Below are 27,712 nucleotides of genomic sequence, written 5' to 3'. Positions count from 1 at the left end.
TTTCCTAGCCAGCACATGCCAAGCTGTTCTCACCACGAGGATGGCAATTTGGGGATCTGGCACATCCATACAGCCTTCAAGCTCCTATTTGCAGTGCACTGGGATCCAGACCCTGCGGAGGGGAGGTACGAGCCTGCAGCACTGAGGCAGGAGGAGACTGAGGCTACCAAAAATCTGTTCCTAGTTCTGACATCCAAGGTGAGGAAAACCACGTTATCCTGCCTGCTGGAGGGGAAGCATAATCCTTCCTTCTGGTCTATTTAAACTGCTGGTTGTCAGGGATGGGGCCGTTCCTTATCACATGGGAGCAGCAGCTGGCATGAAGTCATCCCGTTTCGACAGGACTCCTCCAGGCTACCTTGCACATCCCTAGGCATGGAAAGGATCCACCTCCCTCCATGGCAAAGAGGATGAGTCCCAGCTCCAGTGACTGGCACCTTGATACAGCCCAGGAAAACATTCCTCCAGCTGTGATTTATGCAAGGGCACAGGGCACGTGTGGTGATACACAGGGTGCAAATGCTCGATGGGACAGGACTGGGAGATGTGTGGCCATTCCACAAAGATCCTCCTCCCACGCCTCAGCTTCCCCACCTCCCTTCCTTCACCCATCCCGATGGTGAGCACGGCAGGTGCCCCAACTGCTGCTCTCTGCTTCCACCCCCTCCTGGCACTGACCAACCCAAGGGCCAAGGAGCAACTTGGTGGGAATGCAGGTGGACCTCTGGCCAGGATTCTCCTTCACCTTCTGGCACTCCAAGGAAGACGCTGCTGCTTGTGAGCAGCAGGAGCTGCAGGAGACGCTGCAGGAGCGCTGCTGTAATGGAGGACGGCAGCCCGGGGATCAGCCAGGAAGCTGCAGCGAGCACGGGAGCACAACAACGTGGCCAGCCAGGACCCTGGGGGTACAGGAGTGCTTCCCATCAGCTGTAACAGCGTCTCATTCCACATCTGTCCACAAGTCCCATAACAAGGCATAACAACCCAGAGCAGAGCCAGAGACCCAAGGAGCTGTCCTGGCAACTTAATGAGCGTCCCTTGTCCATCAATGACAGCAATCCCAGGTTGTTTGCAAGCAGAAGCTTGAGGCAGGGAGGTCTTCCTGCCCTTGCCATATCGCTAAGACAGCTTCTACTCCAGCCATGTCATCGGATATTGGCATCCTGGAGCAGCCTGATTCACCACCTACCTAGAAAAGACCCAGCTAAAAAGGATTTGGCTCTTTGCTCAACTTCCACTGCTCTGTTTGAGTCACTAAAGAACCAGAGTCCACAGGGGATACCAGAACATGGAAAACCATTTCCTACGAGAGAAGCCTGCAAGAAGCAAAAGCTTAACGAGCCCAGATCCAGCTCCCAGGGGGCAATGCCATCTTAATCCAGCCCAGCCGTGGTCCTGCGCCACCGCAAAGTGACAGCAGAGTCAGCAGCAAGGGGGAGAACAAACTGCTACAAGCCCCTGCAGTTTGTGGTCCTCCCGAGGAAGCGCAGAGCCCAGGGACGTGACCAGGGAGATCAGCTGCACTCCCTGGGCCAGTGACAGCACACAGGGCTTGGCACGCTGCAAACACACAGGGAAGCCCTGCCCTGCATCACCAGCTCGGGAGGGGCTGCAGTGCTGCAAGCACAGCACCACGAGATGGGGGACCCCAGGGCAGACCTGCCAGCTCACACGTGCACGCAGGGATCTTCTGGGGATGAAAGGCACACCAGGCAAATAAAACATGTCTGATAAACCTCTGCTCTCTCACTCTGTAAATAAAAGCTGCATTACTTCCACTTACTGTTTCTCTCCTTCAGGCAAGAGAAGGAGGCTCCTGGTCTACAGGAACAGGGTAAGGTGCAGCTCCTAGAGCACAGAATTTGGGGTGTTTTTACAAGATCATTACACCATTCCTATCCAGCCTCTGGTAGGAGACTTCAGCCCACATTTTCCATGGAACAAAAGGAGATTCTGGATATACAAGCTTGAAACACCTGGGTCTAAACAGTGTATTATGAGCCTGCACTGCTTATTGAAACTGGGATGTTGAGGGAGCCCGAGACGGGAGATCCTGAAAATGAGAAACCAAGACCCAATAAAGCCATGACTAATGGATGAGCACAACCTCTAACAGTGATGAACTTTGACTCCTACCACACGAGTCATTACAATTTCTGTCTTTGAGCCACACTACTCATCATTCAGATTTGTAGTGGGAACATCAACACAAAAGAATAATAAAAAAAAAAAAATTCAACAACAGTGCTGAGAACTGACAGCAGTGGGAATGTGATGAATTCAGCTTTGGGACAACTAGAGACTCAGTGAGCCAGAAAAACAGTGCAAGATGTGAATGAGAAATGGAAACATGGAAAAGCATCAGTGACGCCTTAAATTCTTCTATCAAAGACAGTAATTGAGGAAGGTGAGCTTTTTTGGAGTAGGACACGTTCCTGTTCATGTTTGACACCTGTCAAGGGATGGCTTCTTACCAGGAGGCTGTCCTTCAGCTCTTCCAGGCACCAGGAAGAAGATCCCTCTCCCTTTCATTGCCTCAAGTGACAGCTACTGGAATTAATCACAATTAGCAGATCTTGGAAGAAAAGGGGTGTATCATAGCACTCATACAGAAAAAACCACATAAACCCCCTCAAAATCAAGCAGATCCTCCCCACACAAAGGGAAACGAGAGCTGGAGGATCTTCTTGGCTCCCTGGGAGATCACTGGAGCCAGTCTCAAGGTGATCTTTAAGAACTGAACTGAAAAAAACCCTACACCATCTTTTCAGAAATTAACCCAAACAAATCAAAGTCCAGGCTAAAGAATTCTAAGTGTCGGCACTCCTAGCAGCATGCTCAGACTAATTTATGAATAAATCCATGGATTCCAACGGAGGTGAGGGAGGATGAGGACACAGTCAAATTAATTTGACTTTATTAATTAAAAAAACCACCAAGTTTCATCACCCCACCACTCTTTAGAGGTTGTGTGAGAGTGGGGGGAGCTATGCTCATTAATTATGCAGAAAATGCAAAACTATCATCCTCTGAATGAGTTTAAAATAAGGAGAAACCCTTTCAGAATGGGGAGAAATTACTCCCCAAGGCAGCTGAAATTTCTCTTGCAACTTCAAAGGACAATAAATTATTCAAATCACTCGCGCCACTCGCATGCTCTCTCACTCTCTCCCCTTCTCAATTTTATGCTCCTGAGTCAATTAAAGATTTGGAGGACTCGGAGAAACTTTGTAGAATGCTAAACCAGTTGCAGCTCCTTCTATTTATTTTTTTTCTTCTTTAAAGCTTTGCTTTTCCTCTCGGCCTCAAAAGGAAACAGAAATGACTCCGTGCATTGCAGATGAAACGAGCAGCGCTGGTTTCCACCACGCCTGCATGGAACGTTTCACGTCTGCAACCACCAGGATGGGACACGCTCAGGGTTCTCCACGCAGCGGCTCTGTGAAAACAGGTCAGCCCAGAGTCCCTCCTGTCAACGCTTTAAATCATTCATCCCAGTATCCCCTTTCAAAGTCAAAGCAGCAGACATCCAAAATATATTTGTACTGCTCTCTCCTGGCGCTCCGCAGGTCTGGGTGAGCCGCGATCGCTGCCGCATCCCGCAGCTCTCGGCTGTCCCTTGGACGGGGCAGGCAGCTCCCCTGCCAAACCCCACACGGCTGTTCAGGGCTTGCAGGAGGAGAACTCGGAGTGGTGCAACCAAACCAACACTGGGGCCGATTACACCGGACAACAGCACGGCCAGAGAAGCCCTTGCTCAAAAAAGCAAACCTCACCAAGCAAAAGGAGGGTTGGGAAGGTGCAGTCACAGAGTGAAGATGCGCCCGACTCCCTGGCCCGCAGCCCATACCCTGGTTACTTCCTTGCACACAGCAGATGGTGTAAAACGTGACTATTTTCATGAACTTAACAACCCCCAAAAATTAAAGGCAGCCGCAGTGCACAGAACATCACAGCTTTCTAAGGTGGGAACTGGGACCAATTATGTTGCAAGAGAACATCCTTGACTGGAGGGGAAGAGTGGCACAGAGTAAATAAAACCGTTCTTGGGAGATTGTGTCTCACAGGGCAACTCGAGCCCAGATTCCATCCCACGCATGGAGGAACGACATTCCTCTGGTCGGGTGTCCTTGAAAAACACTCTGCTTGCCTTCTAAGAATAATATTGGGCTTGCCAGACCACAAAAAGGGTGGGAATACCCTCACAGATTCCCTTTAGTGACCCAGGAGATTTGTATTGAGTTGGTCTTGGAAAGACACAAGCACAGAGACCCTGCCAGACAGAAGAAAAGCCAATGCGACCCAGGGCCTGGGAGAGACATCAGAAAGATCCCATCCCTCCTGGCAGCAAGTGCAAGAACTGCTGGTGTGAAAAGGACAGCCAAGGAGAAAAGTCATAAAGAAAGAAGTCTTGGCTTCCTGGCAAAGCCTGACACAGAGGAACAGCCCCAGTTTTGGCATCCAGGTATGGTGAAGATAGACATTTCCTCCATCCCAATCCTCTGCAGGTGACATTTTCACACAAGCCACTTGTTTACACAACAAACAGATGCTCTTTTCCCCTAACTTAACCATCTAATGAAGCTGAGCAGAAAGAACCTCTGGTTGGGAAAAGATCCTTCACCAGGAGACACCCATGGCTGGGTCCCAAACACTGTGGCTGCTGCTGTCCCCAGGTGCTCCTCAGCAGAGATTAATCTAATGAGCATTCGCAGTGTGATGCACAGCTGAGACCTGGGAAGTGACAGCCCCCTCTGCCCCTGAGGAAGCTCTTTCAACAGATGATTTATTTCCTCTCCAGGTCCTACAGAAGACGCAAACTTTCCAATTTGAGTTATCTTTAACAAAAAAAAAGAAAGAAAAAAACAAGAGATACATCACTCGATCCAGTTAGGATCCCTGTTTGGCAGCCCCATTGACTCTCACAGATCTGTTTCTGGCAACCCCCAGGTTCACTATTTGGCAGCCCCCCTAAGACCACTATTTGGCAGCCCCACCTAAACCAAGGTGACATAGAAGCTTAATTCAGTGTCCTTGAGTGAGACAACAACCAGTCCAGAAGGCTCAGCAAGCGCAGGCTGGATCGCAGCTGGCAGACGGAGAAGGCAGCGAAGGGAAAGGCAGAGCAGGAGCAAGGACATGCAGGCAGCTCCTGGCTGCAAGGGCAACTGGTGCATGAGGAACAGGAGCAGAGGGTGGATGTGGACAGGGGAGCAGGGATCTCTGCCTTTTCAGGATTCAGCTGCTGCCTCCTCCTCTTTCAGACTCCCCCAATGGCAGGGACAATGTGCAACTCCAAGTGAAAACACCACCCTCCAACTGACCACAGAACCTCCTCTGTGCTCCCACCTTCAATTCATGAATTCTGCTCCCCCTCCAGCCCACCCACCAAGGCGGAAAAGCCTTTCTGCAGCACCTCCCTGTCTCCTCAGCCCTGCAGGTTCCCTGTCACTTTGGGGGTCCACCAACAATTAGGGTCTATGACCCAAACTCTGGGACAACTCAGCCTCACCACACTTCAACATCTTCCCTCTCTTGGGGCAGTGCTGCTGCCTTGTCCCGGATCCATCTCAAACACTTAAAACTGGAGCAGCTTTCCCCCACCGTGGAGAGATTTCCTTCCCACTGATGTCGACTTAACATGCCTATCAAGTCCTACGATGCAGCCTCCTTGATTTTTACTCCCATCTTATCTGACAACCACTGTCTAAGCTAACAGCAGATCAAAGCCTGGACCTCCAGAGCTAAAAGCTGCGAGCTGTGCAGCTGGGCTGTCCTGTAGGGATGAGAGGATGGGAGGGACCGTTCAGGAGAGGTGGCAGATACACCTGTAAGTGGCTGGGATCTGCATCTCCGTGATCCAAGCTGTGCCGCCAACCACCAGCTCCTGCCTCTGGCAGCACAGAGCAAACACCTTCCATGCCACACATGTTTTCCCAAGGCACCAGCTCCCCGAAACACAGCCTGAATGTGGACCTAGAGGAGCTCCACTCCCATCCCATCCCATGTTTTCCATCATCTCCGTGAGTCCCACATGGTGCAAACCTGGCTGCTGTCTCTGCTGGCACCAGGGATGCTCACGGAGCACGAGAGCCCCCCCTCACATGCACCTCCCATGAATTACTGCGTTCTGCAAATTAATGAAGGAGCAAGGGCAATTAAAAGGGAAGAAAGCCAGGGTAATGCATCATAAAAGGGGCTTTATTCTTTTATTTTGTCAATTGCAATTTAGATTTAATTATTTATGGTAATACTTCAGAGTGTGCTAGTAAGGGTTCTATACCATGATTTATAAAAGGAAGGAAACGTAAGTAATAAGTAATGTTCCCTGCTCTTAAATCTTTGCTGGGGTGGAGAGAGCCACGCACCAGCCTTCTGTGTATGCAAAGTGCCAATTAGTAAATGCTACTGTAAAACACAAAGGTTTAATCAATGAGAAAAATCCACTTGAAAACAGCAAGCATGCTGATTCCAGTCAGAAAAATGGCCACATTTCCATACAGTAAATGGCTTTTATCTGCAACTGAGGAGCACTCGGAGCACCCGTTGGGTGGCAGAGGAGGGCAGGGGGACCTGGCCACTGCCCTGGGGCCGAAAGCAGCTGTGCCCTGCACAGCACGGGCAGGAACAGCTCCTGCCCAGCGACAGAGGCTCTGTGCACGCGCAAAGTGAGATGTTTTAGGGTGCTCGCCACAGAGGTTTTATGGCTCGGGCTGGGTACATGAAGAGGAAACAGCGAGGCTTGGTGCTGTGCCCAGGTCCATCAGCAATTTGGGAACTATTCCTCTCCCCGGACTTGTCTCCAAGCCTCATCTGTCTCTGCTGCCTGGTTTCCTCTCAGCTCCAAGGGCCACATTTGGCTGTGCAGCTCCTGGGGAGGCCTCCCCTCACTCCCTGCAGTGATGCCAAGTCATGGTACTCACACAAACAGCAGAATCCTTAACAAAAAGGTAGTACTCTCCATTTAATAATCATGTAATCAGTAATTTCCAGTTCCATGGCTGCCTTTGACCATATAGAAGAAACAAAGAAAGTGTCCATATGCAACCAAAGAAAAAGAGACAGAACGTGTCTGTGTAACACCTTTCAATTATTGTCCTCTCCACCTTCCCAAGGAGGAACAGCAGGCAGAAAATAGTGTGGTGCTTTGGGCTTTTAATTTAAATGGCAGTTTCCTTTAAATAGAATGCTCCTGCCACAGAAGGATTTAAATCACTGACTGAGATCAATTAGCCTCAGAAACAAGGGAAGTATTTTAATGGTCCTTTGATTGCAGAGGCCACAGCTCCTCCAGAGCTGCTCTGGGAGAGGAGGCAAGTCCCAGCTCAGCCCAGGCTCTGCTGCACTGGGATCTGCTCCCCTGTGAAGCTGGGAGGGTGATGCCCTCCAAAAGCCAGGATCCCAGGGTTTCCCTCTCCAACGTGGGCTTCCCATGGCAGGAGGGGCACCACTACCGTGTGCCCGGGGGGCTGCTGTGAATTAGGGCAGGAAATGGGGTCACCGCCGTGGCAAGCGCCGGCCAAATGGACGCTGGCCAAGGGATTACGCGAATGTGACAGAGCCCAGGGCCATCTGATGGGAGAGGACGTTGTCAGAACAGAGTGGCAGCTCCTCACACAGGCTCTGCAGCTGTGACAGACAAAGCTGCTTGCTGTTTGCAAGGCTCAGTGGGGAGCAGCACGGACCAGCTCGGGTGCTACTGGCCGAAATGGGGTCTCTCCAGGACTCAGGAGTCCTCCAAAGCCAGGAGCTGCCAACTTACTGCCCACTCATCCTCACCAGGCAGGGAGCAACAGCTCCAGAGCAACTCAGACAGCTGGTACCAGGGAGCATCCCCAAGGGCACAGAGCAGGGAGGTGCTGGCATGCTCCACAGGTCAGGAGGAGAGACAACACCCGGCCCAACATCTGCACAGCAAGCAGGTAAGAGCAGCCCCACCTCAGCAACCTGCAAAGTTCCTGCACGGACATCTGTGAGCAGCCAGAGGAAAAAAACCACAAACCCTCATAGTTCAGGATCCAAGGACACTGCAGAACTACAGGAGAGAGAAACTCAGCTGCAAGCAGCAAGATGTCTGCAGAGCAGTGACAGATTCCAGCCGGGCTCAGGCCACAGCACTGGTGCATTCTGTATCTGACTGGCACCAACCCTCCCTGAGGGCACACTTCCCCCATGTGGGATCTCCCAGCTCTGCTGCAACCTCTGAGCAAACCTCACCCCAAAGATGATGCACAGACAAGACATGTGCTCCTTCCCAGGAAAATGAAAACCACAAGAGAACCGAGGTCACACAGCCATGATTTGGAGAAGCCTTGACTCTGCAGTGCCCACTCCCAGCCCTGAGCACACAGGCCTTGCTGTACACTCAGAATTCAAATGGAGCCCAGCTTTCACAGGCACTCAGGTATCACCGGGGATGAATCAGGGCTCTGCTTATACAGAGAGGCTGTAGAGCTGCAGAACACCTGAACTCTCCATCCCTGCCTGCAGAGCTGCAGTTTGCTTTGTAAACTGAGTGATTTTGCCAGGTGTGTTACAGCAAACCAGGGACAAGAACAAGACCCTGGAGCCCTGACTGCAGATTTCCACTGTATCCCCACTCCTGACTCCACTGCACAAAGATCCAGGAATGGAGATTCCCTGTGCCCATCTTCACTAGCCAACAAAGCCACAAAGCAGCACCCATTGACTCTGGGTGCTCATAAAGACCCTGCAAGAGCATCGGCTCCAACGCCACAGTAGGACCCTGGATAAATCCTCGGGCAAAAGGCTCGTGGCAGTTCCCTGCTGCCAGACTCTGCACGGCTGCTGCCACTCAAGACAGCTCAGGCTGAAGCTGTGGGAATGCCTTTATGGACCAGTGGTGCCATCTGAGGTGCAGACTGACCCACAGCCAACACCTCACCCCACAGTGAACCTCCCGGAGCCCAGCTCACTTCCCAGGCTTTGAAACGAAAAAGAACAGACGAAAGCATTATCTTTCTGCACATGAGTGTTTCTCTCTGCAAAGAGGGATTAAGCGTGAACCCAGCAAAACTCAGGAGAGAGGCAAGGGCAAATACATCCCCCCTTGCCTGCTGCAGAGAGGACGGAAAGCACCGCTCCAAAAACATCTCCCAGCAACAAAAGGTCGTGGGTCCATTCAATCCCTGGCAACCGCGTCATCGTAATAAACCCCGATAACGAAGCGATTACGTTAAAAGCTGTCAAGGGCTACGCTGACCAGAGCAGCCCTCTCACCAGCTTCAAGCAGCTTTGCTGGGGAGGAAAAAAAAGTCATAATTCAATCAGCTTGGAAAAGTCTATTCCCCACTGATCCCAAGCGATCAGCCTTCATGTCGAAGGAACATTACATTCAAGTCGCTGAAGATTTTCACTTTTTTTTTTCCCTTCCCCTTTTCATTTTTTAAAGCAGGAATTGAAAGGCAGCAAAGATAAAAACTGTGTTGAACTGGAACTGGTTCACTCAGGGGAAGGAGAAACATAATACTCTTTTCTTGAAAGGCTGTTTGGAATCCAGCCCCAGAAAGTAACATGACAACGGTCACCAGTGTCTGACAGATGCTGAAAGGCAGAAGCAGGAGAGGACAATATGGGCGAGCTGGGTGGAGATGGGGCCAGGACAAGGGGGAGGAGGGCTCTGGCAAGAGCTGTCAGGCAGCTCCCTCCCTTCTCTCCAGCTCTTTGGCAGCCTTGGGGGCAACCCGAAGCTCAAAGCAGGCTGTGAGGACCCAGCCACCCTGTGTCCCTCCGAGGCGGGGCTGGGAACAATAGGAGGCACTGCTGGAAAGTTAAGGATGTTGGAAAATGTAACACTCGATCAGGTACTGAGCTTCACTTCTTCAACGATGAAAAGGAGGAGGGTGAAAAAAGGAGCAGGGGGACAGCAGAGTCACTCACTTTCAGCAACGCAGTCCATCAGCAGCACGGAGAGGAGGTTCACGAGGGAGACCAGCGAAGACATCCCAGGGCTGGGAAGGATCCTCATCCTCTGCAAAGGCCTTCGGCCCCAGCCGGGAAGGCTCCGGCTCAGCGGGAACTGCAGCGTCTCCCCAGCCTTGTCAGCACCTGCGGAGCACAAAGGGACAGCTCTGAGGGGCGGGCGGGCAGCGGCCGAGCAGAGCCCGAGCGGCCACTGCAGCGCACGGCCCCTGCAGGGACCCCGGGGCACCTTCCCCAGGGTGCCACCGAGCACCCACCCGGCTCCGTGGGCATGGACCAGCTCCATGGAGGAGCCCAGCTCCATGGGGGGATCCAGCTTTTCCAAGGCTGGGATTGCAGCAGCACTCTGCACATCCAAGAGCCTCTACCCCACTCGGTGCCTCAGTTTCCCCACTTGCATCCCACAGGGGAACTGTGTTACTGAGCTGCACAAAACTGGAAGGGAGAATCCCTGGAGCAGGGGGTGCCACAGCTGATCCTGATGGATCAAGCAAACGCAGCCTCTACAGGAGGTGGGAGAGATTTTCTCCTGACCAGTTCTGCCCTAGATGTGGCAGAACGTGGCAGCAGGACAGAACCAGCACATCAGCAGGGCTGTGGCAGGGGAGACCGCACTCAGCACCCGCCTGCGCCCCTCACCCTGCCAGCACATTTCCATGGAGACAACTCCTGGCTCCAAACGGAGCTCCCTGCTTACAGCTTTATCCTGATCCCTGTGCAAAGCTGGAATGGCATTAAGGGAGCTGTATTCTTAGCCACCACTCCAGTCCTGTGTGTCAATACTGGTAAACGCTTCCCTCAGTCACAGAGGTGAGATTTGCCCCAGAAGGGCTGAAAATAGAGTGAAAGCTGCAGCCACAACCTCCTCATAGGGTCGGCAGCTCAGAGGTTTCCCATCAGCCAGACACTGAGCACCGTGATAATGGGCCAGAGCTGTGGAAGGATGCTCTCAGATCTGACAGATTCCTTCCCGCTATCGTTACTCCAATTAGAAATCAAACCTGGGGTTTATCACCTTTTGGAGGAAAGCCAGGTAGGAGATAGTGTACAATGATCAAAGGCTTTGAAAGGACTAAGGGGATAGCGAGGCTGTTTAAGCTTTCTGACACACATCGGGGTGGGAGACCGTCGGGACAGGCAGTGTGAAGGGGCATTTTAATCTTTTTCTGTCCCATTAACTCTCCAAGGCTGAACTGTGCAGAATTAAAAGAAAAGCCAGGATAAACAAGAAGTCCCCATATGTACTCAGCCCTAAAGAACAACTTTTCAGAGAGAAGCTTTGGACTTGCACTTTGAGGATTACAAAGCCTCTGCTGTGTGCTCTGTGCTAGCCCAGATCGTCTGTGCTTCAGTGCCGGCTCACGGAAAATGAGCACAAATATTGGTACAAAAAAGAGAGAAAAATCCGAATCCTGTCACTGGGAATCTCTTCAAATGTTTGTTCTAGACACACTTAGAGCAACACAGAGAGGCTCCAGCCAGCCCTAACGCGGGGTTCGCAGGGTTCCAGGGCGCACAACAACGCGTTGGGGTTTCTTTTGTTGCTGTCAGGGGCGAGCAGGGAACATCGTGAATAGCTGTGATGGGAACTGTTAATTAAACTGGGGATGTGGCATCGATGCCAGCACAACAAATGGAGCTGCGTTGCAGCTCCCTGGCTCTCCCTTCTTCCTCCTTCAGTCACGTAGCTCCCCGTTCCCACCAGCAAGGCTGGGGTTGGAGAGAGCAGGAATCCACCCAACTATTTTAGGTGTCTATATTAAAATAAAATCAAACAAATCATGCTGGCTCAGCCACCATTTCAGAAACTCTTATTTTTCTTTATCAGAGCAGTATATCCACCCCCGCCAGTGCCAAAAATGCCACCAAACATCTCCGTGAGCCTCATGTGCTCCCCAAACGTGGCACCAATGATCTTCCGCAGCTGAGAGCACGCAAGAGCCTGGCTGCTCCCTGCAGCACGTCCCCAAAGTCCCCCCAGGATGGAGCTGAACGCAGGGGACTGAACGTCAGGGAAATGTTCCGCCTCCTCCAGAGAGAGGAGCCTGGCAGCTCCGCTCTCCCAGAGCCAGCATGGCTTTTCATGCCATATAATGGGCTCCGATGGAGAAGATCTGGTACCGGGGATGCAGCAACAGCTCCAAGATTGGAGAAGGAGATGCCAGAGGGTGACACTTCCGCTCCGGTGCTAATGTGCTTCCCGAGCCCTTGACGGAGACAGAAAGTGCTGGCAGAGATATTAGGACATGTCAGCTCCAATCCAGCAACTCATCCTTCAGAGCAGGTACATCCCTGGCTGTCTCCCCCCCGGATACGGGATTTTCAGGACAGCAGGATGTGCACCCACCTGGTTCCCCCGTGGATATGGAGGACAGGCCAGGACAGGGTTTGCTCTGCTCCTTGGCAGGGCCCTGGCAATAGGGAACAGACCCATCCCCTGCACGACTCCTGCCTCCAGTGCAGAACACGCTCTGCTGGAACCCAGCTGCCACACAACGAGGCTGAAACCCAGTGGGAATTGTTCTGATGAAAGCTCACATCCCAAGGGCTCTGTCACCCATCCTCTCCCCTCCTCAGGGCACAGCTTACCTTGTCTGTGCTCTCTGGAGCAGCTTTGCTCACCCCTGCCTGTCCCTGAGCACCCAGCCAAGCCCCTGGCACCAGCCAAGCCAACATAATGGCACTTTTCCTGTGCTGCTCCACGGACCTGCAAACCCTCACTAAATTCCCTGGCACAGGATCTCCTGCAACACAAGCAAGCCACCTAACAGACCTCAATCCTTGCTAAAGAATGCAATTAAGTGACGCCATGGCCCCCAGTGGGGTCAGATTTGTGCTAGATATGGTCACATTTCAGGAATAAGATTAGTTCTTACAGTAAAAGAGCTCCTGTAAGACATTCATTCTTGTGTGCTGCCTAATCTCCAGCTCTAAGCAAGGCCATGTGTGCAGCTTGTAAGCACCGAGCACGGGGTCTGGGAGAGCATTATTAAAAATAATAAAACTGAGAAGTGTATGCAAGAAGCAGCTTCCCAGTGCAGCTCCTGCAGCCAGGACCGAGCCAGGGACCTGCAGGGATCCAGTGGAGCGAGGCACAGGGGGTGAAATGCTCCAAAGCACCTACATTTCTTAAGAGCTTAAGTTCCCCTGGGAGTCAAAGGGACTTAGCCTAAGCCGCTAAGATGCTTTTGAAGATTTTCCCCCCAGCAACTCCCATTTCAGAGGGTGCTGGACACCTAACTCCCTTAAGCTACTTTGGGTATCTGAGGGGATATAGAAGGAGGGGTTTGGCTGCCTTGGTCCTCACTGCTTAAGCAGGGCAATGCTGCTAAAAACCAGTGTCTGCAGCTACTGACACCGGGACGGGTCAGAACTGTGCAGGGATTTCCACAGGACCACAGGAGGGACCTTAAAGCTCACCTTGTTCCAACCTGCCAATGACAGGGACACCTTCCACTAGAGCCAGTTAGAGCCCCACCCAGCATGGCCTTGGACACTTCCAGGGATGGGCAGTCCACAACCTCTCTGCACAACATTTTGCCATATGTTACTTGCTCTTAGCCCCCACGGAGCTGGTAATTGAAACATTTGCTCCGCATTTGAAAAAAATCCAGGAGGGAGGAATCATGCATCCATTTCAGATTCATTACAAAATGACAACTTGGAAAAAAAAAAAAAAAAAAAAAAAGCACTTGGGCTTCTTTTCTGTTTCACCTGCCTGTGAAAAGGAGAAGGGTGATTTTAAAGAAATTCTCTGCAAAAAGTTCCACTTGGATCTAGGAGATGATTAAATATCTTCATTTTCAGCAACTGCTGTGGGAGAATTGCTCCCATTAGACACATCAATGGAAGCAAACACCTTGCAGGCAGAGGGCTGCACTGAGGGCTCTTCCTTCCAGCAGCACCAGCTTAGTTTGTGCTGTGTATTAACAGAGGTCAGTGGGTCACTTCATTTCCTCCCAGCAACCTCTTTAAAGAGAGAAAGGAAAGCTTTTAGCACAACCACCAGCTCATTTGTCACCTCCCCTGGGGAGGGCAGAGATGAAATTTGAATTCACTACCCCACAGTTCCGGCTTGCTCCTATCCAACACCCTGTCCTTGGCAAACCCAGCCTCACGAGGGCTGGGACAAGGAGTGGCCCGGGAGCCCACCCTGGTCCTTCCCCGTGGGTGCTGGGGAACAAGGAGATGCCAACGTGCAGTGCTGGCTCTGGAGCCCGGCACAGCCCACGCCATGGAATCACAGGATGGTTTGGGTTGGAAAGGACCTCAGAGATCACCTCGTTCCACTCACTGGATCAGGGTACCCAGGGCCCCACCCTGCCTGGCCTGGAACACTTCCAGGGATGGGGCAGCCACACTCAGGTTGCTTTAGGTGCCAAGCACCATGGGCTGTGCAGGAAGGACTGATCTCAAAACATGCTTGATCCTGCCCAAAAAAAAGGATGGGATGGAGCATTTCCAAGTCAGTCCCTTCCACCCTAAAGCTGCTGGACACAGTTTCTCCTCCAGCCTCGAATGCAGCTCCCCAAGCCACTCCTGAAGGCAGGCCAGGGGTTTGGCAAACACAATTAGAGCAGGCAGCAGAGATCCTTCAGAGTGAAGCAGGCTGTTTATCTATCACGGAGTTACTTAGACCTTAAAAAAATACTTACAAGAAAGAGGCAGAGTATTATCTTCCATGGGGAAACAAACACAGATGGAGAAAAAAAAAGAGCTTTGATCAGGACTGTCTCAGTCCTATTCGCTGCTTTTCATCCCCTGATCTCCAAGTGCTTTAATATGACAGTATTATCCCTTTTTACAATGTGGAAAACCAGAGGAAACTGCACACTAAGACAGCTCACTGTGTTTGCATGCACACACACACACACACACACACACACACGCTCTCTGTCTCTCTCTTTTTTTCCCCCTGTGGCATTTCTGGTCCCTCCATGTGCATGAAGTGCCCAGCATCATCCCCAAGCAACAGGCACAAGGGCCATTTTGGGGCATGGCCATGTGGGTGTTCCAAGAGATGCTGCTCCCTGCCTGGGGGTGCGACGGCATAGCGAGGGTTAAGCTGTGGTCACTGCAGGAGAAGTGAGACTGGAGAGCTCCGGGTTGGCTTTGGATCGTCAGGAGGAATTAATTTCCCCCCGCCACGTGCCCCGCAGTGACAGCTGTGACAGGCAGTGATGCATCTCGGAGCGCTCCGCAGGTGCAGCGCAGCACGGACAGGGCAGAGGGGCAGCGCCGCAGCCCGCGGGGATCAGCTGAGGAGGAGGAGGAGGAGGAAGCACAGCTCCCCTGGCCTGGCTGCACCCTCCTGAGGGAGCCCATCCACACTCTGGGGGGCTGTGGCCACAGCCCAGGGAGGACCCAAAGGACCCCCCTGCAAAAAGTCGAGACGGAGGCAGCACCAGAACAACCAGAGATCCCAGGAGCATCCTCCTGGGCCAGCACAGCGCAGAAGATGTGGCTTCTCCTCTGCAGGGCTGGGCTCTCCTCCAGGGTGCACAGAGGGAAGGATCTGACCCAGGACCACACTCCCCATCCCCTTCCCCTCGCTCCCACACAAACACACCCCATCCTTCAGCATTTCCCAACAAACCATCGCAATCTCCACCGAGCGCCCGACGGCATCAGGAACCGTCAACTAAATTGCCTTGTGGTTCAGGGTAATACTTCACGTTTTTTTTTCCCTGCCTCTGAGCTTTATTTATTTATTTAAGAAGTCATTCATCATTAGCCCCAGCTTAGCTGCCTGACAGACTGGGAGCTCCTTGGGGCACAGACTGCATCCCGGCTCTGCGCTCACCACGCGGACGCCGACAGCGCCGGGTAAATAACCGTCCGTCAGCCACATCCTGCAGCATCCTCAGCTCAGCCAGGGGAGCCAACACCATCTTCTGACAGAAAATAATGCTAAAATCACCAGTGTCTCCCTCCCAAAGCGCCTGCACCCCAAGTCTGGGACCTGGGCTGATGGGTAATGCTGGGTTACTGCACACAGCAGAGGGAAAAAACGACAAAAAAGACAAAAACTCAACAAAGAGCCCAATCAGCCAGCTGCTTCTGCTGCCCACACCAGCAAAGTGCAACAGCCTTTCTCATGTCTGGAGTCCAAGCTAAGGAAAAGCCTTTGTCTGAGATCAAGCGGAGGTTCAGATCAACTCCACATTCCTGGGGAGGAAAGACTGCCTGGCCTCACATCTGTGCGTGTCCACCTAGGAACATATGAGAACACCACTAAACAATGAGGAACCGGTGCTTTCCTGACTCTCAGCATGGCACGAAGATGACCTGTACTGGGAAGAGCCCATCCAGATGGCACCAGTCCCTCTGACCAGGCTAATCCCTCCAGCTTTGGCTTTCTGCTCCCCTCACGCAGAAATTTGGATGCTGCTGCATCTTGTGACCTTCTTCACCCTCCAAACCGCTCTGCCAGGTCTGCACAGGGACTCCCTTTGTGTTCAGCACGAGGCAATGCCAGCCCCTCCTTCACCCCAAACCCCTGTGGAAGCAGGGGCCAAAGCCCATTCCTAGGGCTGACACTGCTACTCCTTACCAACAGGAGCTCACCTGCTGATAGAAACCTGCCTGGCCTTCCTCCAGCTCCTAAAGTCTTCTGCTGCCCTCTGAGGGCAACCTAAACTGGTCTCTCACAAAATAGGTGGTTCTTAACAAAAAGTTTTGTGCAAACTGTCCCCTGAGGACAAGCAGTGGGTTCCCAGCCCCAGCAGCCAGGCCAGGAGCACTGGAGGCCAGTCCCTGCCCCACGGAGATCCCTCGCTCCGGGGAGGAGCACGGCCGAGTGTGGCAACCTGCTCCCCTGTGGCTGGTGCCCGAGCAGAGCATCTTCCACCAGCCTGCAGCCCAAGCAGAAGGAAAAAGAAGAGATGAAAAATCGAAAGGAAGAAAAAACATTCCAGAAAGTTAATTAGGAACATGAGGGTGCTTTATCAGCTCCGGCTGCAAGTGCCGGATGGGTGTAGGATGTCACCAGCCCTCGCGCAAGAACGACCTTCTCATTACCGCGATCGCCGATCCATCGTCTCCTTTTGTTATCTCCATCAGCGCCCGGCTCCTCACGGAGCCGAGCCCGGGAGCCTCAGGGCACCTGGGCAGGGGCACCCGGGCAGGGGACCCTCCTGCTGCTCCCACCAGAGCACCGCCCCAGGGACAGGAGCACTCCCAGCCCCAGCTTCACCCAGATTTTGCACAGCTCGTTTTTATCCCCAGGGAGAAACAGTCCCCAACAATACGAGTTATGAGTGAAATAACCCAAAAAAACCCCCAAACTGCACGCAGGCACACACCTCACACAAAAACCAAAATACAGAACTCTCTCTAAACACAGCAGACTGGAAGACTTTAACCAGTCATAGGCAAGGACCCTGCTCCCTCCCAGCCCACTGAACCCAGAGAGGCTTCCATGGAGGATGACAAAGTGGGTCTGGATTTACATGAAGACAGAGGAAAACTTAACCCCCTGCTTATCATCTTTAGGGTCCCTCATGGCTGAGATGCAGAGGGACTGTCCCTCCTTTCTCATGAATTCCAGCCCAGGAACACCCCTAGCCCACAGACAGGCAAGCCTAGGGCCTTGAGAAATGAAAAAGAAAAGAAATAAATTTCCTTTTTACAGCCTGTAGACCTCATGGCCACTCTTGTCTGCACATCCCTGGGCACCAGGCTAGGAGATGCCATGGGACTGCTGCAGTCCCCAGGCAGGGCACTCTCCTCATCACAAGTGACAGGAAATAAAAGTAGTGAAGCAAACACGCAAAGTTTCTCCTAATTGCTATTTGATGGTGAATGAAAATCATTGTGGCAACAGTGCAGCTGATGAGCTGTTTGCTTTCCTCACACCCATGGAAGGGGCAGAACTGTGCTCCAGTGAGGAAGGGACAGAGGAGCCAGGAGGGTGAGTGGCAGCCACACAACCACCCCAGCAAATCCTTCTGCAGGCGAGGACAGGCTGCTGAGCCGCAGTAAGAAGGATAAAGAGGCTTGTCTTTCTTTGTCCCTAGCGCAGAGCTGGCTTCATCACCACTGCTTGCATCTTGCTGATTAGTGACCAGCAAGGAAAGCTAATCAAGGTTATTAGGAAAGAGCTGTCTTCCCTGGGTTTCACAGCCACCTGCTCTGGAGCACACGGGGCAATGTGGCTCCCATGGCCACAGGCCCAGCGATGCCTCCAGCTGCCTTCTTTCCACCCCAGGATCAGGAGTGCTGCCATCAAGCCCCACTCAGAGCGCACCTCTTCGGTACTGAGATGTCATTCCTGGGCCTCCCCTCTCGAGCTCACTCTGCCTTCTCCTTCAGCATTCATCCCCTCCCCATTTGCCAGGCATTCCAGCCCTGCCAGCCAACACAGGGGGTTAAACTCCATAAAGAGGATTTGGTTTTGAGCTTGCAAGACGCAAGATGAGCAAATCCCTTCCCCTGCTCTGGCAGGAATCCTGTGTCTCAGACCCACCAGCCAGGGGAGATTAAGAAAGGAGGAGAGAAAGAAAAAATCCATCCATCACTTGCTGTCGTGATCTCATCTGAATTTAAGAGCTAAGCTGGGAGGATGCTGGGTCACTGCTTGGGCTGGTAGAGCCCTGCAGACCAGTAGACACCAGAACAGACTGGTCAGAGGCTTAGGCTGCACTGCTCAAGGTCAGCAGTGGGGTCAGGAAGCCACATCCATGCTCCGTGCTTGCTTTCCCTCTGATTTAATTCTGGGCTGTCTATCTAGGGAAGCCTCTGGCTCTTGTCACATCCTTGCAGAGAGCCCCAGCTGCAGTGGGTGCCTCCAGAAATTACCTTCATGCATTGACTGAAGCCCACAAACCACACCAACGTGCAGCAACCCCCAGGTGGCACAAGCCAGCGGCGCTTCCCAGCTGAGCAGCTCAGCCAGGCAGGGCTCTGCTGCCATTTCCATCTTCCATACAAGACGCAAAATTAAGAGGCTGCCAAACAGGCAGAAACTGGGAGTAACACCAGCCTCACAGCACTCCAGCTCCTACCTGACAGCCTGATCTCACCCAGGTAGTTTGCTTCTATTGAATCTGGTATTCCTCCCTCTGTGCTCTGAGCAGCTGTAGAGGTCGGTCCAGACATCCCAGCCCAGAGCTGGCTGCTTCCATTGGGTGGGATACAGCAGCCCATGCACAGCCCAGACACACCAGGCACGCATCAGAGGTGGCTTAAAACCTTTGTAAGCATTTGGAGATTGGTAACATCCCTGCTGGAGCAGGCTGTAGGAAAGGAGCGTGTGAGAGCACCATGGGAGAACCTTCCCATTACCCAGCATTCAAAAAGTCTCCACCTGCTCCGCACGTCATTTTACATGTTACCTTAAACCAACATAAGGGCTTTTTCTGACAAGCTGCTGAGATCACCTCGGTGTCTTTGTAGCAGTCAATCATCAGAAGGATCAGGCAGGGAGATTTTTCTGAGTAGGCGCTGGCTGAGCGCTCCCGGCGCTGTTTCTGCGGGCCATGAATTAAACACGCAGTAACAGTTCCTCGGCAGGTGAGGACCATCCCCATGCAACGGGCTGTGCCTGGCCAGGGAGGAGGGTGCTGTGTGTCCTCCATTTCCAGCAGGGCAGGGCAGAGCACTGCCTCACAGCAACAGATTCCTTCCCTGCTGCTCAGCACGGCTGCGGGAGCTTCCCAGGGCCCCGACCCTCCGCCTGCTCAGCCAGCGCTCGGGAACGGCTCGTCCATCTTCGGAGGCACCGAGCCAAACAGGAATGGGGCCAACAACAAATCTCTCCTTCGGACATGCAGAAGCCACCATATTGCAGAAAATGGCTTTATTGTCACTGCACCATCTGGAGTTGCCAGGAAATGCAACTTTTTTGTCCCCATCAATTACCGAAGGGAGAAATCTGCTGTCCCCTGAAAGGCAAAACTTCCAGCTTTCTCCTGGGGCTGTGCAGAAGAGATGGTGAACGGAAGCTGAGCCCCCCACACCACCTTTGGGATTTCTAACACCCCAACTCTCTCTGCTTTTGGGAGCTGACCCACAGCCTCCTCCTCAGAATCCCAGAGTGGTTTGGGTTGGAAGGGACCTTAAAGATCCTCTTGTTCCAATCCCCTGCCATCAACAGGGACACCTTCCACTAGAAGGTGGAACCATCCCAGCTCAGACCTGTTGACATCACTCAGGGGTTCCACCTTGCTGGAGAGCACGAGTTTCTTGTGGTTAAATTTCCTAAAACCAGAAGAGATGAAAAGCCTCTATTCTATCCCTGCCACCAGAAGCTGGGCACAGTGTGGCTGGTCCAGAGCGGTGCTTGGAACATCTCCCAGTGGGAGGACATTGCTGGTGCCCAACGGGAGAGGCTGTGTGGGGCTGAGGCAGCAGTGGGGCCACAGCCAGGGACCCAGGGAACAGCCCAGGGATGGGAACACCACCACTGCAGGTTTTTAGGAAGGCCAGGCATGCATCTGCCTCTGACGACTTCCAAACGCATGGTGCTGCCTTGGGCCAGCGAGAGGGACTAATTGACCTTCCAACCTCCCTTCTGTCGTTACTTTCTGTGATTTTACAACCTCTCTAAATGGTTCATTTATCCTGAGTGAATTCCTGCTGCATCCTGCTCATCAGCCAGCTGTGAGCACCTTCCTTGCGTGAGGGCAAAGCTGCTGCAGGTTCATGGATGGACCCAGCACAAGCACAGGGAAGAAAATTGGGGGTGGGGGGAACCCCAAACAACTCTTGCTGAAAGAATATTGTTAAGAAGCATCTTACATCCCTCAGCTTCAGGCCTGTTTATTGGCCTGAATTAAGCCCAGGCCCTGCAGGTGATACCTCGTGGCCGGGGTGATCTTGCCTCGGAGGGGTCAGTGTTTCCAGCAACAAGGACACCAATTAAAGCTTTTAACGATGCAAACCCAGGACCTTGCTGAGCCCTGAGCAGCCTCTGCCCAAAGCTCTCTCTCCTAATAAACCTGTGCTGCGGCCAAGCGATGGGTGCTGGGCTGTCTGAAATATTTATGACAATCACGGATTGCTTCTTTCCTCCCCGTAATGAAGCCCCCACATGCTCCCTCCCCAGCACGAGGCCGCGAGTGCCTGTCACCGCTTGGAAAGGAGGGACCAGTCTCCTCCCAGTGCCTCCAAGAGCATCGGCACGTCTCTGGAGCAGCGAGGCAGGGTGCCAGGGAGGGATTTTATTTTGTTTTTAAAGCCTCCCCCCAGCCCTTTCCCACTACAGCCTCGGCTCGAGTTCTCTCGTTAATCTAATTGTTCTCCTAATGAAGATCTGCAATTCCTCAAACATTAATTACCAACGGCAGCAGCAGCAGCAGCTGTGGAACAAGAGCTCCCTGTTCCTAATAATACGCTTCACACTTTCGCCTGCCACAGCTCAATTTAGCTTTGCGTGATTTGGCTGGGGGCAGATAAATAATATTCCAGCTATGGGGCTCAGCAGACAAACCCAGGAGGAGGCAAAGCTCTCCCCACATCCCCGAGCACAGTAGGTCCTCAGCTGGCTGTAAAAATCCCTGTTTTATTCCACCTGCAGCTCCAGCCCCGGCCCTGCCTCCGTCGCAGCACCGTCCCCATCCTGCAGCCTTGGGCAGGTGCAGAGGGCTGGGCCAGCAGCCGGAACCCTGGCAGGGAAGGAGAGGTGCCACATCCCCATCCCTGTCCTCACGCTGGGCACCACGGCAGCGCAGATGAACCAGCAAGGAGGTGAGGGCAGGGAGGGAACAAACAGCAGAGGATGGGCTGGGGCATCAGGAATGAGTCAGGGGATGGAGGAGGAGAGAAGAGGGAGAGCAGCTGAGGGAGGGCAAAGCTCCAGCCATTATTTGTTTCACTCACAGGAAAATGGAAAAGAAATGAAGCAGAAGGTTGGTGGGGATGGTGAAACTCAAGCAGGACCAAAGGCCAAGGGGGAAGGCTGGCACGTGCTGATCCAGGCAGCTCCTGCTCCTGCGGGATCACAGGGATGCAGGGGGTGTCCCATACTCCCCAGGACCCTGAGCATGAACCGGCAGTGGCTTTGGCAACAGCTCTGGAGTTGAAGGAAAACCAAGCACAGAGGAGCAGAGCCAGCACTGACACTGAAACTGCATTTTGGTGAGGCCCTGGCACAGGGTGCCCAGAGCAGCTGTGGCTGCCCCAGCCCTGGCAGTGCCCAAGGCCAGGCTGGACGGGGCTTGGAGCAACCTGGGACAGTGGAAGGTGTCCCTGCCCATGGCAGGGAGTGGAATGAGATGGGCTTTAAGGTCCTGCCAAGCCAAACCACTCTGTGATTGTACGATTTTGGGGGGCAGTTGATTTCTTCCACACCCCTGTTCCACTGTGATCCACAGTAATGGAAAAACACTGCTCCTGTCAACCCCTTCCTACCCATCATCACCTCCAGCCCAAGGGCACATGGGGGGAATGGGGAGGGAGCCGTGCCCAGGCAGAGGAGAGCTGCCAGCCAGGTCCCACCTTACAAAAGAGGCTCAAAACCACGGGTTAGGAGAAGCAGCTGGAATGACTGGAGCCAGGAAAGGCTGTGGCAGCCCCTCTCGCCAGCACTGTGCAGCCAAAAATACACAAGGGGAACAAAACAACGCACACACACAAAAAAAAAAAGCCCACAAGAGTTTTCAATGACAAAAGCAAACAAATAGATTTGTGAATAAATATTGATTTGACAGGAAGTGAGACAAACCCTTCCAAAAACACTCGCTGGCACCGGGTCCCTCTCCCAGCACAATGAGCAGCCCTCATCATTTCCTGGGTGCCTTTGCATGGTCAGCAGCTTCAGCTGCTTTACAAGGTTTTGGTTTGTGGGGGTTTTTGGTCTCCCCTGTGCCTGGAACATCTTGAGAGATCCCAAGAAATAAATGCACAGACTGAGGAGCCTGGGCTGGGCAAAGCGAGCAGCACAGTGAGCAAAAAGCCCCAGTATTCACCCTAATACCTCTCCAGAGGTGGCCACTTAATGCCCTCCAGCACTACAGGCTCAGATTGGTCTAAAGGAGTTAAGTTTCCTTCAGCCAAAGCTCAGGGCTGAGTCAGACCCAGAGTCAGAGGGCGATGCGATGCCGCTTCACTCGCTTCTTTCTGACCACAAACGCATCTGCACATACCCTGATCCTCCCCAGACACACACACGGGCCTTTCATCCCGGGAAAACCCCCACAGCACTGCTGCTTTGCAAAAATTAATGAACGTGCGCATACGGGGAATTTCAAGCCTGGGTTCCCACTGCAAGGCGGGCGTGTCCGGGGCAGACGGGTGGGAGCGACGGGCACTGGTTCCTCGATGGCAGCGCTGGGATTGTGGGGGCAAGCCCAGATCCAGCACTCAGCAGGGGCCTGCCCTTCCCCTGCCTTGCAGAACCCTTTGTACCGGGTTAGGGAACGTCCTGCTGAACCCACTTTGCCTCCCGCGGCCCCCCAGAGCCACACTGGTGCAGCAGAAAGCACCAAGACCAGCATCACTCTTATTTCGTGGTTTCCCACTCAACTCCCAGCCTTGCTCTGCTTATGGAATCCAGCTGAGGGATCAAGGTGGCAGATTCCACCTGATTCTCCCCCAGAACCACCAGGTCAGGGGACTTCAGGTCACTGCACAGGGGCTGGAGACAGACCCTGGCCAAGGTGGAGGTGCTGCATCCCGGGGCTCCCCAGGCACTGGGCAGACACGTGATTCCAGGGTGAGCATCTCAGCACGGATCCTGCACACCTCCAAAAAAGGGCTTTCTTTGTTCAGCTTCCTCCCAGCACAGAAATCCCAGCACCGTGAGGGGCCCGTGACGCCGCTCACAGCTTTCCTGCTCATTTCGTTTTCAATGAGTGAATTAGCAGGCAGCCAGCTGACTTGAACATCCCCTTATCTCTGCACCAAGCTCGCTGCCGAGGATTTGCATAATTTTAATCTTTCCCACCAATGAGCATGAAAAAATTGGTTTTCCACTATTTTATCTTCTATTTGTGTTCAATAAACAGAGCTGGCGGCTTTGCTCCATGTATTTATACTGGGAACAGTGAGGAGGAAGGAGGGGGAAATCCCCCATCTCCAGCACTTGGCCATGTGGAGGGTTAAACCGGAGGAGGGAGGCTGGGGGAAGGCTCTGCAAAACTGCTCCACAAACTGCAGCTGGAGATGGATTTGAAGCCCAAATTTCCTCATCCAATCCCAGTTGTTTTCTTCAGAGTCCCTCTCCTATCTCCCAGCTCCAGCTGTCAGGCTTCCTCCCATCATCAAGACCTTTGAGTTTGCTGGACTCACCCCAAATACAGGCTCCAGATCCCAAGAACATCAGGACTCCAGGGATGGGGTGGGAAGTGCTTGGAAAATGAGGTCCCACCTGGAGAAAGCTCCTTGTGTAATCACAGGGAACCATGCAAATGTGGGGACACACAGAAAATTGCCAAGGCAGAGCTTCGGGGGTTTTTTAATTAAATGCTTTAAAAGAAAAGCACACCCCAAATATTAAGCTTGTCTGTATTAAAATAAGGTACTGAAAAGAAAATGGTCCTGCTCTGCCCCTTCTGCTGCAGAACAAGAACATCATTTTGGGCAGCACATGGAGGCAAGAGATGCATGTTGAGGCCCATATTCTCCATCAGGCACTTCTGGATTACAGCTGGAAACCAAGGCTGCTCTGAAGGAAAAGGAAATGCAGAGAAAACCGAGGCTCTCCTTGCAGGTTCCCCACTCGTGAGCAGCATGGAAGGTACAAACATAGAAACACTTTTTAAATGTCCTCCCTGTGGAGCCAAGAGCCGGCCAGGGCACACCCCAGCCAAAGGCAGGGACACATCTCCAGCATCTCCGGAAAACCTGGACTGGCCTCTGTGCCCAGGTGTTCCAAAATGTGGAATATGTAAAATTTCCTTAAGCAAGGATGTTCTTTGATGTTTGGTCTCTGTGTACTTTGAAGCCTAATCAACAAAAAGGGAGATTTAATCCATGAAACAGAGTAGCAAACGAGCTCTAAGTGATATCCAGGTGTTAGAAAAACAAATCACTTGTTGATAGAATTGCCTTGTTAAGGTTTAGGGCTGGACATACTTCTCATGATCTCAGACCTAGAGGGAGGTGAACAAAGCTTGGAAAGAAGGACGTACCACTGATAATGGACGCAGAGAATGCAGAATTTACAGGCCACAAGGACATCTGGCAGGAATCCAAAGATAAAGAAGAAACTAATAAAGCCAAGTCAGCAACTGTGCTGAAATCAGCTCCAAGTGGGTAAAAGGTAATTCTGGCAGGGGCAGATCGCGACCACAAGTTTTGTGGGCAACACAGGGAGGGCCCAAGGGTGGGTTTGCCCCCAAAATGCAGGGATTTATGGCAGTGGAGTGACTCACAGGACTGGTCTCCACCTCTATGGGGCTGTGGGTCCCCCACAAGCACCACGGAGAGGACGGGGTGTCAGGAACCTGGGGTGAGGCAGGTGCAATATTAGGGGCAGTATCCAGCAGCTCCAAGGAGCCCATTTCTCCCTCCCCCTGCACCTCTTCCCACTGATCCTGGACTCCACATGGCCTCTCCCTGCGACCAGCTCATCTGCACCCAGAGGTGCAATTACCTTCTGTGTGTTCTCTATTTATGCTCTGGGAATCATGTAATTTTCTAGACCAAAAACATAATTAAAGAGTCCAAGTGCCTTGGAATGGAGACCTCTCTCTTTCCACTGTTCTTATCTTCTCTAAAAATACCCCGGCACGGCAGCCCTGTGCCAGGGCCAGCTCAAGGCAGGGCTGAGCCATGGGAAGAGCCCTGTTGTGATCAGTGTCCTGCGAGGGGAATGCATCCAAATGCTCCCACGTTGGCCCAGGAAGGGGCTGCCCCAACAGGAACCGGCTTTGCTGCCACTGGGGTCCCCAGGGGTCGCCTGTGCAAGGACAGGTTAATTCAGATTTAACTTCTAATGAGGTCTATCTAACCAATTTTAAAGCCTTGGGCAGACATACTAATTGAGAATTAAGGGACTTTGATGATCACTGCTCTCCAAGCAGAACACAGCTCCAGCCTCCCCATGCACTGCTGTGTGCCTCCCTGGCACCCACACCCACACGGCTTGGGTAGCTCATGGCATCACGGAATGGTTTGGGTTGGAAGGACCTTAAATCTCATCCAGCCCCAGCCCTGCCATGGAGAGGGACACCAGGGTGCTCAAGGCCCTGCCCATCATAGCCTTGGACACTGCAGGGATGGGGCATAAACGAAGAACAAAGGAGCGGAGCTGGAGCTCGCCGAGCCCCGCGGGTGGCACGGACCCAGCAATGCCCGGCTGGCTGCGGCCAGCGGGAGCCGGGGGAGCCGGGAGCTGCGGGAGCGGGGAGATGCGGGAGCTGCGGGAGCCGGGGGAGCTGCGGGAGCTGCGGGAGCCGGGAGCTGCGGGAGCTGCGGGAGATGCGGGAGCTGGGGGAGCTGGGGGAGCCGGGGGAGCTGCGGGAGCCGGGGGAGCTGCGGGAGCTGCGGGAGATGCGGGAGCTGGGGGAGCTGGGGGAGCCGGGGGAGCTGCGGGAGCCGGGGGAGCTGCGGGAGCCGGGGGAGCCGCGGGAGCCGGGGGAGCCGCGGGAGCCGGGGCCGCATCCCGGGCGGGCAGTGCTCCGGGTGCCGCTGGCGCTGCCCGCTCCGCTCCGCTCGGGCACGCCGGGCCCGGCTCCCCCGGCCAGAGCAGCTGCGCTGGGTCCCGTCCAGCCCTTCCCCGGCCATGGCTCGCCCTGGGCTGGCGGCCGAGCCCGTTGGCTCCGGCTCCCTTCCAGCTCCAATTTGCCTCATCTGCTTCCTGCGGCCAGGGCTGCATCCCCTGGCCGCCCGCTCCCGCCAGGGCTCGGGGGGAAGGGTCGGGGTCCCGCAGCTGCTGCGGCACCGCACGTGCGTGGGGAGGCGGAGGGACGAGAACAATAACACGGAGCAGGGGAGGGAGAAAAAGAGAAGCAAAACCCAACTCTGAAACAGCCCTGGGGGAGAGTCGCTCGCCCAGACTTGCTGTAATTACACTCCTACTGCTGGATACAAAGCTCTTGGCTTGGCCCTCTCATAAAGCTGGAAGAGGGAAGGTGAAAGAAACATTTAAAAAAAAAAAAATCCCCAAGGGTCAAAACAACCTTTTAACTTGTCAACTAACAAGTTCAAACAGGACTGCAAGTACTGCTTTCCATAGCTTCCAGGGAGAGACACCCAGACCAGTCATCTGAGCTCAAGTCCTCCAGGCCCTTACAGTTCTTTTGACAGCCAGAAAAATCAAGGTAAAGGTACTGGCAATCAGTGCCAAAACCACTTCCCAGCAGGAGCACCAGCCTGGACACCGTGCTCCAGCACAAGAACCGGAGCTGCCGAGCTCCAGCCCCAGCTCCATCACCCCACGTCCTCGGGCAAACCATGCTGCCTTTCAGAGCACGGGTTTCCACATCCTTCCCTGTAATTCAGCCCCTCATCGCCTGCTCTCGTTCCCTGCCCGCGTGTGCCACACGATGACCCTGGCAGCCCACGGATCATGGCCCAGCCACGGAGGAAAGCTTCCCTCTTCCCTGTTCTCTTGCACTTTTCCAAACAGTTCAGCCAAACCAATGCAAATCCCCAAGAAAACACTCATTTAAGAGCCCTGCTCCTTGCAAACCCAGGGCTGGTACGGCTCTAGCATGAGCTTGTTTGAGCATCGCCCAGCAGCCAAAGCACATATGGAGTTCCCATGAGCCAGGCAGGGAAGGAAAAGCCAAGGGACCCCACAAGTTCTGCCTTCACATGTTAATTTACAGGAAAATCTAAGTCTGCTCTGATATAACCTTCTCCTGAGGCTGCTCAGCCCATACAC

General features: G+C 53.4%; 1 protein-coding gene across 21 annotated transcripts in view; it reads right to left on the bottom strand.

Annotated features, from left to right (window-relative positions):
• PTPRS (protein tyrosine phosphatase receptor type S) overlaps nt 1-27,712 on the bottom strand; it is a 149,133-nt gene that overhangs the window by 82,992 nt on the left and 38,429 nt on the right. For 19 of the 21 annotated variants that reach the window (XM_042024345.1, XM_042024346.1, XM_042024347.1 and 16 more), the window contains one exon: nt 9,901-10,068. In XM_042024345.1, the coding sequence (XP_041880279.1) occupies nt 9,901-9,988 (88 nt within the window). In that variant the 5' untranslated portion in view covers nt 9,989-10,068. Of the gene's footprint in view, nt 1-9,900; nt 10,072-10,199; nt 10,217-27,712 lie in introns of those variants that run through there. The other 2 variants (XM_042024354.1, XM_042024349.1) reach the window with 2 other exon arrangements.

Source organism: Corvus kubaryi, unplaced genomic scaffold (genome assembly GCF_017639235.1).
Source record: "Corvus kubaryi isolate FWS band 111438036 unplaced genomic scaffold, C.kubaryi_AGA036_p1.0 37262, whole genome shotgun sequence".
NCBI classification, from domain to species: domain Eukaryota; kingdom Metazoa; phylum Chordata; class Aves; order Passeriformes; family Corvidae; genus Corvus; species Corvus kubaryi.
This window is presented reverse-complemented; position numbering and strand designations above follow the sequence as displayed.